The sequence below is a fragment of the Olea europaea genome, unplaced genomic scaffold, assembly GCF_002742605.1.
Source record: "Olea europaea var. sylvestris unplaced genomic scaffold, O_europaea_v1 scaffold196, whole genome shotgun sequence".
In the NCBI taxonomy this organism is placed as follows: domain Eukaryota; kingdom Viridiplantae; phylum Streptophyta; class Magnoliopsida; order Lamiales; family Oleaceae; genus Olea; species Olea europaea.
Window position 1 is genome coordinate 674,498 of NW_019237446.1, and position 13,372 is coordinate 687,869.

The 13,372-nt window shown below is 34.3% G+C and overlaps 2 protein-coding genes across 2 annotated transcripts; one reads left to right on the plus strand and one right to left on the minus strand.

Annotated features, from left to right (window-relative positions):
- Nucleotides 1-5: 5 nt before the first annotated feature.
- Nucleotides 6-3,603, plus strand: LOC111379268 (the record flags this gene model as incomplete). The annotated part of the gene is made up of 4 exons (XM_023002626.1): nt 6-62; nt 163-362; nt 903-1,147; nt 1,484-3,603. Coding segments are annotated over 4 exons (2,064 nt in total), but the record flags the coding sequence as incomplete, so codon positions are not given.
- Nucleotides 3,604-7,568: 3,965 nt separating this feature from the next.
- Nucleotides 7,569-10,655, minus strand: LOC111379269 (protein DMR6-LIKE OXYGENASE 2-like). The gene is made up of 4 exons (XM_023002627.1): nt 10,359-10,655; nt 9,875-10,155; nt 9,194-9,521; nt 7,569-8,084 (listed from the first exon to the last, which is right to left on the minus strand). The coding sequence occupies exons 1-4, from the start codon at nt 10,551-10,553 to the stop codon at nt 7,830-7,832; spliced, it is 1,059 nt and encodes a 352-aa protein (XP_022858395.1). The 5' UTR covers nt 10,554-10,655; the 3' UTR covers nt 7,569-7,829.
- Between the last annotated feature and the right edge of the window lie 2,717 nt (nt 10,656-13,372).

The window sequence follows — 13,372 nt, forward strand, 5'->3', positions numbered from 1 at the left end:
TCCGGTTTGGAAATCGCAGACTCTTGGCATCTGATTCAAAGTTTGGGTCAAATAAGCTGAAGGTTTGCTCCATTTTTCTTAAAATTGTTTTTCACTCATCAATTACATAAAGCACTTAATTTCTTAAATCTTACTTCACTATTCTGTTGCAATTATATCCAGTATCCAATTCACAGTCTTGTTGTGTTCAACTCAGACAACAAGGCTATCCCTGTAGCTTGGATAATATCTCCTAGATTTGCAAGAGGAGAAATGCATAGATGGATGAGGGCACTTCACAATAGAGTTCGTGCAAAAGATCCTACATGGAAGTTGGCTGGGTTTATTGTGGATGACCCTTTGGCTGATGTCCTAGCAATCAGGTTTGCTCCTAGGGTCTGCATCTGAAGTTAGTTGATGTGGATGGTTTACAGTGTTTATTTGTTTTGGAAAAGTCTTATATTTATTTTGGCTTGTAATAGAGTTAAAGTTTGCTCAATGATCTTCTTCGTTCTTGTTAGCCTTATCTTTCTTTCTTTGTATGTTATTCTTTCTCAGTCCTTTTTCTTTTTGCAGGTTGGGAATTTTATAAGTTAAATTGGTCATTGTGTTGCTGCATATAGGGTTCCGTATGTAGAAAAATTAAAACCATCGTTCAAACTTGAAAACATGATTAAATAAATGTTGCATTTGTTATGCGACTACAATACTATATTAGAAATAGTACTTTTTAGATCTGAAAAGTGATCAACAACTAGCTCAATCTCTTTTGCTGACTTGTTGGAATTTTATTATCCTGTTAAAGTAATGGAACTTTGGGATTGTTATGTTCTCTTCACCTTTATTTTGCTTTGTGCAAAAATGGTTTGTTGAATATCACTTGAATGAATTCTAGAGTCTCTTCTTTTTTGCATGTTATTCAGGGAAGTCTTTGAATGCTCTGTATTGATATGCTTTTGGCGGGTTCGTCATGCATGGCATAAAAACTTGTTAAAGAGATGCTCAGAAATGGAGGTGTGTGCTGAAATAGCGAAGAGGCTTGGTCTATCAGTAAACAAAATTTGCAAAGGATCTGGCACTGCCAATTTGTTTAAAGATATTATGGAAGATTTTGCAGATGCAGCTGATTTCATGGACTACTACAAGGCAAATTGGTATCCAAGACTAGGTAAGATATACTCACTAAAATGAGAATTACCACATGCATCGTCATACTTGAGATGCATTAAGTACATCTCCTGTAGCTTTTGCCTTTTGCTGAAACTGGTGAAGTTTTTATTTCACTTGATGGCAAACCACATACTTGGTTAAATTTTTGTTATGCTGACTATCATCTCCTATATTTTTGTAAGTTGCTTCAAATATTAAGCACACAGTTATCATTGTTGGAAAAATCAACTTAATTCAATGTAATAAAGATTTAATTTGCACAATGAGAGCTAAATTTCTCTTATCTCTTTCAAGTACATTTCTATTTTTTTCCTAACAGGACTCTAATGATCAGGTATGTGGGAAAGTGCACTTAAAACTCTTCCTCTTGCCAGCCTAGAAACCTGTGCAGCAATGGAGTTTTATCACAACCAAATGAAGCTTAGGTTGTTGAATGAGAAGGACCAAAGCGAATACCAACGTTCTGATTGGCTGGTTAATAAGCTGGGTACCAAAGTGCACTCGTACTTCTGGCTTGATGAGTACTCAGGCAAGGATGATTTTGCACGATATTGGAAGGATGAATGGATGAGTGGCTTAACAGCGTGGCGTAAATCATTGAAGATCCCAGATCCTAATGTTATCATGGAAGGTAAATGTGCCAAGGTTATTGACCAGGAAGATCAAGATACAACTCATATAGTATGGAATCCTGGTTCAGAATATGCATTTTGTGATTGTAGTTGGGCAAAAATGGGGAACTTGTGTGAGCACATTTTCAAAACCATTAAATTTTGCCGTGATAAAGGGACTATTACACCGTCTATCAGCATGTTTCAGTATAACCAAGCTTTGATTAATATGCTACGCTGCTCACCTTTTGATTCTTTGATTCGTGATCATTCTGTTTCTCTAGCAGTTTGGGTACAGATGCAGTTGAATGCACAAATTGGTCCTGAAAGCTACCAGTTCAAAGTAAATCCTATCGAGCAGCAGATCTCTAAGCCAATCATGGACAGCCAAGATAGAGAACTAGTACACAAGGACCTCTATCTTAATGGGACTGTATCAGCTCACAATGAGAATGGCTCTGCACTGAAGCGCAAGCGTTCACTCTCTAACGATATGGGCAGTGATCTGTTGCATCATGTGACCAGAGAAAATGTCGATGCTGGGGTGGAAGTTCATTCATCGTCCAATTGTACTTCAGTGCCTCAATTAATTATTGATCGGGATGAATCAACTGCTCTCGTCAGTCAGAATGGATACATTCTTGGGGTTGCTGGCTTAGAAGTAGAGAACCTTCCTTCTACGGGTGCTGATGCATTCAGCAATCCAGATGGTTCTGAAGATGATACCTTGGACAAAAATAATTTTGCTAGTGTGATGGAGTTGGAGCCACTGTCTATTGATGACTCTTTATCAACAAACAAGTTCCTAGATCGATGTGCCAATATCCGTCAGCTTGATGAATCAAAAGGTGGCACAGTTCTGCCTGTCAATTCTGATACATTGAATGCTGAACCCAAAATGACCAATACTTCTCCTTCAGCATTAAGTCCAGTTCATTCATCACTTGCTGATATAACTGAAGCATCGGGTGACAGTAAAGAAAATGGAGCTATAGACTTGCGAAATGTAAATGCGGGCACGTCCAATGGACTAGCTTCATCAAGTTGCATACTGAATGCTGATTTTGAAATTGACAGTACTCCATCTGTATCGAAGTCTGTTGCTCCAGTGCAGATGGATTTTGCTGAAGGCTTGAATGTTGTTGAAGGGGCTAAAAAAGTGGATCCAAGTAATGAAGACACTAACACGACTGTTGATGTTGCTTCGTTGGATAACGCAAAAACTGTAGGCGTTGAGCATAATACTTCTGGAGATATCGTTGTTCGTCACAAGGCCTTGGGTTGAATAAGATGCTAGAGAGCCATTCCCTGATGCATGTACAGCAGCAGTTGGAGATTGATGAATTCAATTAAATTCTAGCAACCACAACCCCTCAAGGTTTGCAACATGCGAATGGATCTTCAGTTCAGATGTATTCAAGCGATGAAACTTGCATTGTCAGTGGTCAAAATAAAGACTTTTATAAACAGTGATAATCATGATCAGTAGATCAGAAAGCATAGAATTGCCAGGGCAAAGAGGGGTAATTGTGTCAGATCAGTTTGCTAATTACTCTTTGCTAGAGGGAGTAGGCCTGCTGCCGGCTTATGCTGCAACTTGATAATAGTCGTTGATGCATCGTGCCTGCCTTCTCACTCTCGCCTGTACATGTCAGTATGTCATTTGTTCAATTGCATGTATCCATTAGGTTAAAGAATTTCTATATTTATCTGCGTGAGCATGCTTCAGTTTCAAAATTTTGCCCTTGACAAAACAAATAGTTTTTTCTTTATGCTAGTAAACAATTTACATTGAGAACTTATTTTTCTGATCTTCTGAATAAGTAAATTATTTGTTCTGACATATTTGTAACTTGGTACATGAAATAATGCCACAATAGGATATATTTTTTGGACCGTGCTACACGTACATAATGATTTACCTGACCGTTTACACCCTGCTCACATCATCAAGGTGGGGACCACGGCTCGAAATTATTAAATACACGTGGGGCCTGCGTGTTTGTGAGAGGGGGGGTAAACGCTTCGGTAAACACCCCTCGGTACAAAGAGAATAATCCATATTTCTTTGCCTTTCTAATTGATTTTGAAGTCCGTTTGACTGGACTCTCGATTTTGCTTATGCTATTTGTAGAAGAGCATTTTGAGTAAGTTATATCAGGTCAGCTTTCTACAAAAGCTCTTCTAAAAAATAAAGTAAAGACCCAACTTTTATAAATTCGAATCGCAGCCAAAAATTTCTTTTTTAACGTGACAATTAACTAGTTATCAATTAATTTTTTTAAGATGGCTTACTCGAAGTAAAAATTTAATACCCCTTAATAATAAAAGGAGAGAACAAGGATGTATCTACGTCATATTTTATTCTTATATATTTAGAAAGATACAATTAAATTTATATCTAAAATTTATGAATTAAAACATAATTAAACACGACCTAAAGTCTATAACCAACCAATTAAAGATTCATAAAACAAATTCGAATATGTATAATACTTATTCTCTCGGTTTATTATCGCAACATCAAATTTGTTATGTTAATGTAAATATATGGAAACTCGCTAGCACAAATAAATTACTAAAAGGAACTTTCGTCAACTTGTCGTTAATTTTCTCTGTGTAACAACTTGGTAAGGCATTTCACTGTCAATTTAGACTTCCAGTGGCCCCAATTCCCCCGCTACCAAAAATCTCAATTCATGTGATAAGATCAAATACACCCTATTACGTTTTATTCTGAATAATTAATTGTGAATAAAGTTTTGGTTCCACTAATATAAAATAATTAAAATAAATCATAAAAAACATAATCAAATAAACTTTGTCCCAAATCCTAAATCACATATCCACATAATAATTAAATTAAAACAAAAGTTGAAATTAATATCTTTGGTCACATTACATAATCTTGGCTCAACGACAGCAACTCGTCATCTACCGACCAACGACCCAATCTAACCTGTGAGGAGTAGGGAAAAAGGTGAGTATATGGAAATACTCAATAGGATATAAAAATCAATTGTGCGATCCCGTATAATAATTTTAAAGCATGGATCAGAAAATCATATCATTTCATATCTTTAAATCTGTCTCGTATCATATTTTTGTATCGGAATAGCCATATCATTCATATCATAGCATATCATATCATATCATAACATTAACTTTCATAAGTATAAAAATCATCAGCATAAAAAAAAATTTAAACGGGGATTAAAAAAAAAAAAAACACTGCACCTCAATATCCCACCTCGTAAGATTGAATAAATTCTTGAAAGATGAAGTCCAAAAATTACGTTTCAAATCTTCTAATTTTCTTGGTTGCCTTTTAAAAAATTGACATTGTCTTCTACATAATGCTTATGTATATATTTTTGTGGTAAAATTATGGAACTCTTTCTGTGTTTATTTATGTTGGAAATAAATATCCTTTTTTGAATTTGTCATGCGCGTGAGTGTATGCGTATATCTGTGATGAATTTTGGTGCAAATAGAATTGTAGGATGGTGGAAATGCGTGCCACAAGGTCTTAAGTGATAAGATCATGACTACCTTTTAAACTTATCACAATAAAATAGGAAGGCAGTTACCATTTTCTTCTGTACGTGAAAACGTGGTTGGAGCTAGGGAGTTAAGAGTGTATAAATTTGGGTTAGTTTATTAGTGGTTAGGATGTTTCTAACAAGAAATCAAGTTGACGGGTAAATGACAAAAACTAGTTAAAGTAAATAAAATATTATAAAATTTCAATTTCTTTAAACGTCAATATCTTAAACTTAGCTTATCTGAATCAACTTTTTCTCGAATCTAACGTGCATGATTTACTATGATCTATCCAACGAACCCAATATTCATATACTAATTATTGTTCCGCCACTATCTACATTTTAACCTAAATGAAATTGAAATTTGCTATATATCATTTTAGTCCCTAACTTTTCAAAATATTAAAATATAACACACATAACTTAAATTCTATTTTATGAATTTTTGGGACATTACAATCTTCTAAAAAATTATGTAAATATATTAAAAATTAGCTTCGTTTTTAAAATGACTTTTGATTTTTTAATAGTCATGCCAAATGGCTCATAATAAGGTGATGTATGGGTATGCATTTTTCCTAGTATACTTGTTGAGTAATTCTATTTGGCTTTACTGGGTTTACAACTCCAACTTAGATGATGTTAAGGTGGGAGCATAACAAAAATGCATTCTTTGTCATTAATATGTTTGCTCGCGGCAATTGTGGAATATAATAGGAAATACTAATATAATAAAAAAGAACTATCTTTTCTGTATACTTTCCCTGATTTCGTTGCTATCGCGGGCTTTAATCTTTTTTTTTTTTTAATATATTATAGATAAATACTTATGATTCATTAATAGGAGGTAAACCCTATGCGAAAGAAGAAAAAACAGAAGTGATACGGTCAAAACAAGGTATTCTAGTAAGAATAGATACCTCGAAAACAGGTAAACTTATCAACAGATTTAAATGATAAGTAGAATTGAATGATTTATTTAAGAGTAATGTTATTCGTATTGAAAACTACCAGTAGTCGCCCTATGTGGCATATACTTGGTAATTTGTTATTTGATACATAGATATGGTAGTTATTTTTTGAATTATACATCAAATAAGAAACTGTTAAGTATACGTTATATAGAGCGACTGTCGGTAGTCTTCACTGCGAATAGCATTATTCTTTATTTAATTTCATATTTTATTTAGCTTATCATCTAATGTCACATAGACTAGGGATTGTAACCCCAATGGGTTCCATAACATTACTCATCCTTGTTTATAAAGACAGTTTTCAAATAAATAAGTTCTCTTTTTGAATTACTTCTGAAAAAATTTAGGGTCCGTTCGATTGTAAATGTGAAAAAGGCAAATTAATTCCATGTAAGTTGGGAAAGAAAAAACCCCAAAATCATAAGAATTCGATTTCTATGGAATTGGCCAAAAATATACTTTAAGTGTTTGTACCTTGAAATTCGAACTCCAATTCCACTTTCGTATCAAATAGCCAAAGTAGAAAATGAATTCGTCGGATGTGACATTTTTAATGGAATTGGGTATTATAAAACGGACCCTAACTTCTCGAACATGGATGGAGACTGAAAGTGGTGCAGCCAAACCTACTTTAAGCCTTATTTCTCAATAAATTTTGAATCTCAATTCAAATGAGATGTACGAGTGACCTTGTCATGCTAGAATTGTCAAGCTCTTCATGCTGTCAAAATTCAAATTTACCTAATAAGAAAAGCATTAAAAATATACGAAATTATGGTCTCTATATAGGAAGTTCAAAAATAATTATACTTTTTTTACTGTGTATATATTTCACAGAAATGAGATCACAATTCGAAATGGATATTTAAATTGCTATGGAAATTGGCCTACCTCAAAATTTAATTTCCATGATAATGGAATGTGTCCCTACCACAAGGCTTTCAGTTATATGGAATGGGAAGCTACTGGATGTTTCACACCTCGCAAGGGCATGGGACAAGGGATCTTTTGTCCCTTTTCCTGTTTGTTTTATATTTAGAAAAATTGTTTGTTTCAACCCAACTTTTACGAGCTTACAAATTGTTTGTTTCAACCCAACTTTTACAAGCTTACAACTCAGAAGATTAGTGCTAGATGTCAAATTCCTCTTACTGTAGACCTATGCAAGTACCTAGGAGTACCCTCATACACAAGGGTCTCTAAAACGATACTTTGCAGTTCAACAGTATAAAATCAGATATCGACTGTGAAGTAAAAATCATAGATGAAATATTAATATAAAGCGACAATACCGAAAAATATAATCTAGCTACTTATATCACAGTAAATCTGAATAAATGATGATGTCTATTTAGAGTTTGCGTACATGCATTTTTATAACTCGAGGCAGTTCATTGCTAGATCTAGTAAGATATCCCAAATGACTAGATCGTTGGTAAATCTACGACAGTATGATGGATTAACAAGCCTAAAGACAAATTACCATAATGCGTTTGCCTCCTCAATTCCAGCATTTTTTGGGGTATACAAAATAATTAATTTCTTCTGTTTCATATTCTGAAATGATGAATCTGAATATTTTCCACATCGAGCTTCTTGAAGTTACTGATGTTCCTGGTGGTATGAAACTTTCCCCAGTTGTATGGCTTATATCTTGCAGGGTTTTGTTTGCTTGTCAACTCCTTCAAAGGTTCCACCATGACTGTATGAGATGGGTTAAAGAAGAATGGGATGGAAAATCTCTCCCTCTCAGAGTTCACCATCACTCTGTGTTCCACACTCTCATACTTGTCATTGCTCCAAACCTGCAGGAAAACATATGCATTCGTTTATCATTAACCCGTCATGACCATACTTATCAAACCCAACCGGTCCTCGACTCAAAAAAATCATCTGGTCACCATGTTCGGGGTTCAATTGGTGGGTCAATGGTTCGATCGATGGGTCATTGCTAGATCTTATTTTTAATTTTTATAGCAAATTATATATATGTATAGGAATAGTCTCCTAAACACCGATGCTTAACTTATGTTAAGTACCTGTACCGATGACATGACACATCATTCAATTAGTGAATCATTAAATACATGAGACTTACCATTAACTTATTCACCAATTAAATGTCGTGTCGTGTCATGTCACCGGTGCTTAATATAGGCTAAGGACAAGTGCTTAGGAGATCATTTTCGTATATATATATTTCACTCACAATAATAGCAAGGATTCTACATGTGCGATAAAAACCGGTTCAATCTGGACCAGCTCCAATTTCCTCCGAAAACCGCCGGCTTAAGGCAGTAATGAACCAGTTTTTATGGTTCTTGACCGTTTCATTCGTAATTGTATCAATTATTGCTAACCGGACCAGATCACTGTTTGGTTCACCAGTTCCCTTGCTAAACCGGCTAGTTTGGTCCGATTTTAATAACTATGGTCGTGACTTTCTACCTTTATCCGAATTTGGACCAGCTAGAGGAGTGATCGACACTGCCCTTTTTTTATTTAGGCTGTTAGTCTTTTTCTTTAAATATAGGACCATGCAGACAGCGAAGGCACAACCAGAGTCCGGCTAGGCCGTGCAGCCTGGCACGTTTTGACACTAGCATCATTTTAGTTGTATAAATATGCATTTATACACATCACATTGAGCTAACCACTAAACTGGTTCAACCGTTCAACCCGAGCAACAGTTTAGATATAAGAATTATCTTCCTGTCCGAAAGAATCTAAATCACAATGCCAGTTGGCTCGGGATAGTTCCCTTAAAAAACATTTCACGATACGTTCAATCAATGTTAATATGGTCAAAATCATGTCCGTACTCATCATGAAGACTAATAGTACCCAATTTTACCAGTTTTCCTATCAGTTGATGATCAATGATCGTATCAAATAAAAGGGTCGATCTACATACCTGAATCACATCTCCAACATTGATAATATAAGCATTTGGGGTTGGTCTAACTAGAACCCATTCTCCATCTGTTTTCCTCTTCACTTCTAGTCCCCCAACATCATCTTGAGAAAGGACAGTTAATGCCCCGGAATCCTTGTGTCGACCCACGCCGAGGGCTAGGTGAGGAAAGGGGCATACAGGATAGTAGTTGAGTCTCATAAAACTTGTTTGGTTTTTGAAGAAGCCATTAAGTTTCTCTGCTGGCAACCCCAGGCTCAAGGATATCAACTCCAGCAACTTATAAGCTAGTTTTTCGATTTCTCTGGTGTATTCTTCACAGGCCCCCCTGATCAAGAGTTGAAGAAAAATCCCTTACTCATATTTGAGCCAAATCTTGCCATCGGTATGGAATAAATTTCATTGTTGTGCTCTGCTCAGAATGTCTTAATTTGCAGAATGGAAAAACATCATTCTTGAATAACCTATACGGCTGTTTGATATGCAGCATTGGACATGACAATGCATAAGTTTTTAACGTCTGCTTGGGATATTGTTAAAGTTTTTCATTCTTTATCATCTATGCAAAGAAATTATACCCTTATCGAGATCCTCCTCTAGCCGAATATTATACCGGGATAAAACAGAAAATTATTCAGTTCATCATAAAAAATTTAACTACCATATTAAAATGCCATTTACCTAAAATTAGGAGGATAATCAGGCCATCGATTGACAATCTCCTGCAACCGAACATCATCAGGCTCATGAGAAGCTGGTACCACGGTCGGATTCTCCACCGTGAAATCAAAAACCTGTTTCCAATCCCTAACATTTTTCGTATGCTCAGTATCATAAAACCCCATTGAATTAGTCTCATCTCTTCTAACCTTCCTTTTCTCCTCCGATGGCTGCCGGAAAAAGGCCCTCGAAGCAACCTCCACCTTTTCCCTGCAGCTTGATGGAACCCCATGATTAATCACCTGCGTCGAAAGACAAGATTTAAATGAATACACTGACCCTTATCAACGTTTTTAGATGACGTGGTTAACATGGTATCTGGGCTGGCAAAAGATTAATCGAAGTTTTGCTGCCAGTCTGCCACCCATTTATAAAATTGTGTCGTTCAACTAAAAATTAATTGTTAAGATTCAAATGAATACACGAGACCCTCGGTTTTAATCACCTGGAAGAAACCCCAGTTTTTACAGGCTTCACCTACTTGTACAATAAGATCTTCCACTGAACTGCTGGAATTGGATGAGCAGTGCTGACAGTTTAGTGCAGAAAGATCGATTACAGGGATGCCTTGAGCATCAACTGTGGTGGATTTTGGTCTGTGTTCAATTGATTGGATGAAGGCTTCATCAATTTCTCCCATGACGCTCAGAACAAATTATCTACTTTTCACCCTTTCTTGGATATATGCACATGTATGTATACATTGAACCTGGACATGTTTCTTGGCAAAGCAGCTAATGATTAGGCCATTATTTGAGCTTCACTCTATAAAAATTCATTTTTCCTTATATTTATTTTTTAATTAAGCTTGGTACAATAGAATAATTTTATAAATTATACTTAAATTTAAATTTTTTTATTTTTATTTTTTAATTATACATTCTTCAAAAAATCATTATTATAAAGATTATTCTATATAAAAATAGACTCAAATAGATCCTAAATTTGTTTTGATGATCGTTACTGACACAAAATGTAAGACTAGTTTTGATTTGCACTGTTGTAATTTTTTTCTTTTATTTGTTTATTTATTTAACTATGACTCGTGACTCTTTACCTCCATTTTTTTTTCAAGGTTCAACTTTTCAACAATGACGAAAAAGGTGTTATTTTAAAACTTACAACTAAACCCTCGATGGAAATAATTAAGATTGTGCTTCCAACCTTTTATAGTGAGCCAGGTGGTCATTTTTTTTGAAAAAAATAAAAATAAAAATTGTCTAGAATATATATATATATATATATATATGTGTGTGTGTGTGTGTGTGTGTGTGTAATATTTTATTGTGTAAATGCGTGATTGAAAATGAGTATATAGAAAAAAGAATTTCGAAAAAAATGAAAAACAAACAGGAATTGATACATCTTTACCTATTTAAATTTGTGGATCTAAATCTTTACATGATGAGAATAGGAATTATCAGAGGAGACTGGAACAATCCCTCTACAGTTAGGTTCATTGGAAATTGGAATCGACTCGTCCACAATATGATTTGATTAGACCTAGATCATCTCACAAAACTAAAGATCTAATCGGCCCATGCACCAATCAATATTGTAGATTGAGTCGATCCAACTCGTCATTTTTATTGTTTGTTTTTAGAATAATGTTATTTAGCACTACTGATATTACATCATTCCAGGTGTCACTAAGTGCTAATATGTACAGTTAACTGAATTACACAATTTGATCTTTAATTGAACATATCACATAATGTCACATAAATTGGTGTAAAGACAACATTTTTTTATTTTTTATTTTATCTTTCGATAATGTAATGTGATTTAAATAAAATTTATTATAACTGAAAAGGTTGAATATTGTGTGATAGAGAGCACTATTTTAATTTCTTTCAACTTATAATAACTATGCTAACTGAGTAACTGGGTCGGCCTTCATGATAAGGTTAAACAAATAAACTCGAAAAAATCCAAGCCATGACGGTGGTGCACATAGGCTGGTTTCGATCTTAGGTGGGTCATCCCAAGTCTAGGCCATATAGCTTATGTAAAAATTAAAATTGCAACTTCCACCTTACTTAAAGCTGGACGTTTAATAACTTAATAATTTTGTCCAAAATTTTCACCTGCAATTTTAACACTCAAAAGTGAATGCCTAAATTCACAAATTTGAATATATCTTTGATAACTTTGAGTTCAACTTTACATACATAAATAAGTTAGGGCCTAAAATCTAGGAGTGCACATGGTTCAGTTCGATTCAATTCTCAAGAGAATCGAACCGAGTACCAATACAAATATTTAAAATGAAACCATTGGTTCCATATCCAACTATAGAATTGAATTTGAACCTAACCAACTAGTTTCCATTTGGTCCGATCCGAGTCTATATATTGAAAAAATTGTAAAAATAAAATATGAAACTACTTGTGAGACTGAAAATAGGTAAAAATAGAGTATGAAATCACTTGTCATTCTTGTAATATAATAACACAAAAAACCAATTAAACAAGGGAACAAACAAAAATTCACTTCAAAGCTCAAAATCAACTTATAAAAGCGAAAAAAAAAAAAAAAAAAGGGGAACACTTCAAAGCTCAAAATCAACCCATAAAAGCGAGAAAAAAAAGGGGGAATAAACTATGGAACACATCATAAATGGTAAAATCTTGATCGAAAATTAATTTTTACTAAAATCCATCTAACAATAACCTAATTATCTTTAATAATTCTCTAGGATCTTGATTCTTAATGGCCGATCACTTTGAAAACAACGAGAAATTTGAATTCCCGTGAAATATTGAACTAAAAATACTTTTTTTTTTTCTATTGGGTTGGAATTTATAAAGTAGTTATAAAATTATTTTAATTTTAATTTTAATTATAATGACCCATTAAAGAAAAGAAAAAGCGTATGGAAAATGAAATTTTAACGTGAGATAATTTTGGGTCTAGTGTTTAAAAATCTAGCATATCTTAATGCAAGTAAAAAGAGAAATTTGTCACTATTGATTATCAAGATAATACCGAAAACCATATTGAAACCGATCGGTTCTAGATGCACGATCCCAAAGTCGACCCATTTAGTAAAGAAACTAGATTGAATTGACCGGTTCTATTTGGTTCTGGTCCAATTCCATCGATTTTGGGAAAAAATGCTCACTCCCACCAAACCTCATTTTGAAATTTTGAAGACCACTCTAATTGAAATGTTAGGAAGTTACACTCTAATTTTTCCTTTCAAATCCCATGGATATAGTACTTGCAAATTGATTAGAAGTTATTTGTCATAATGAATGTATGGGTAACCAGTTAATAATAATTGAGATTATAATTTTATCACTTTCAGGATACACTCTTAAATGTCACATTTGAGATTGTGATACTCTCCTTCCTCTGGCTGCTTTTAAGAGTAACTTCAAGGAACCAAACACTTCCTTTAAACTCAACTACATATAATTACCACCAAAACCGGGAAGGGGGGGGGGGGGGGGGTGT

Coding starts and splice junctions, on each gene's coding strand:
- LOC111379269 (XM_023002627.1), bottom strand. CDS start 10,553: ATGGGAGAAATTGATGAAGCCTTCATCCAATCAATTGAACACAGACCA. Junction 10,156..10,358: donor AAAACTGGGGTTTCTTCCAG/GTGATTAAAACC, acceptor CTTTCGACGCAG/GTGATTAATCATGGGGTTCC. Junction 8,085..9,193: donor ATGTTGGAGATGTGATTCAG/GTATGTAGATCG, acceptor GTTTTCCTGCAG/GTTTGGAGCAATGACAAGTA.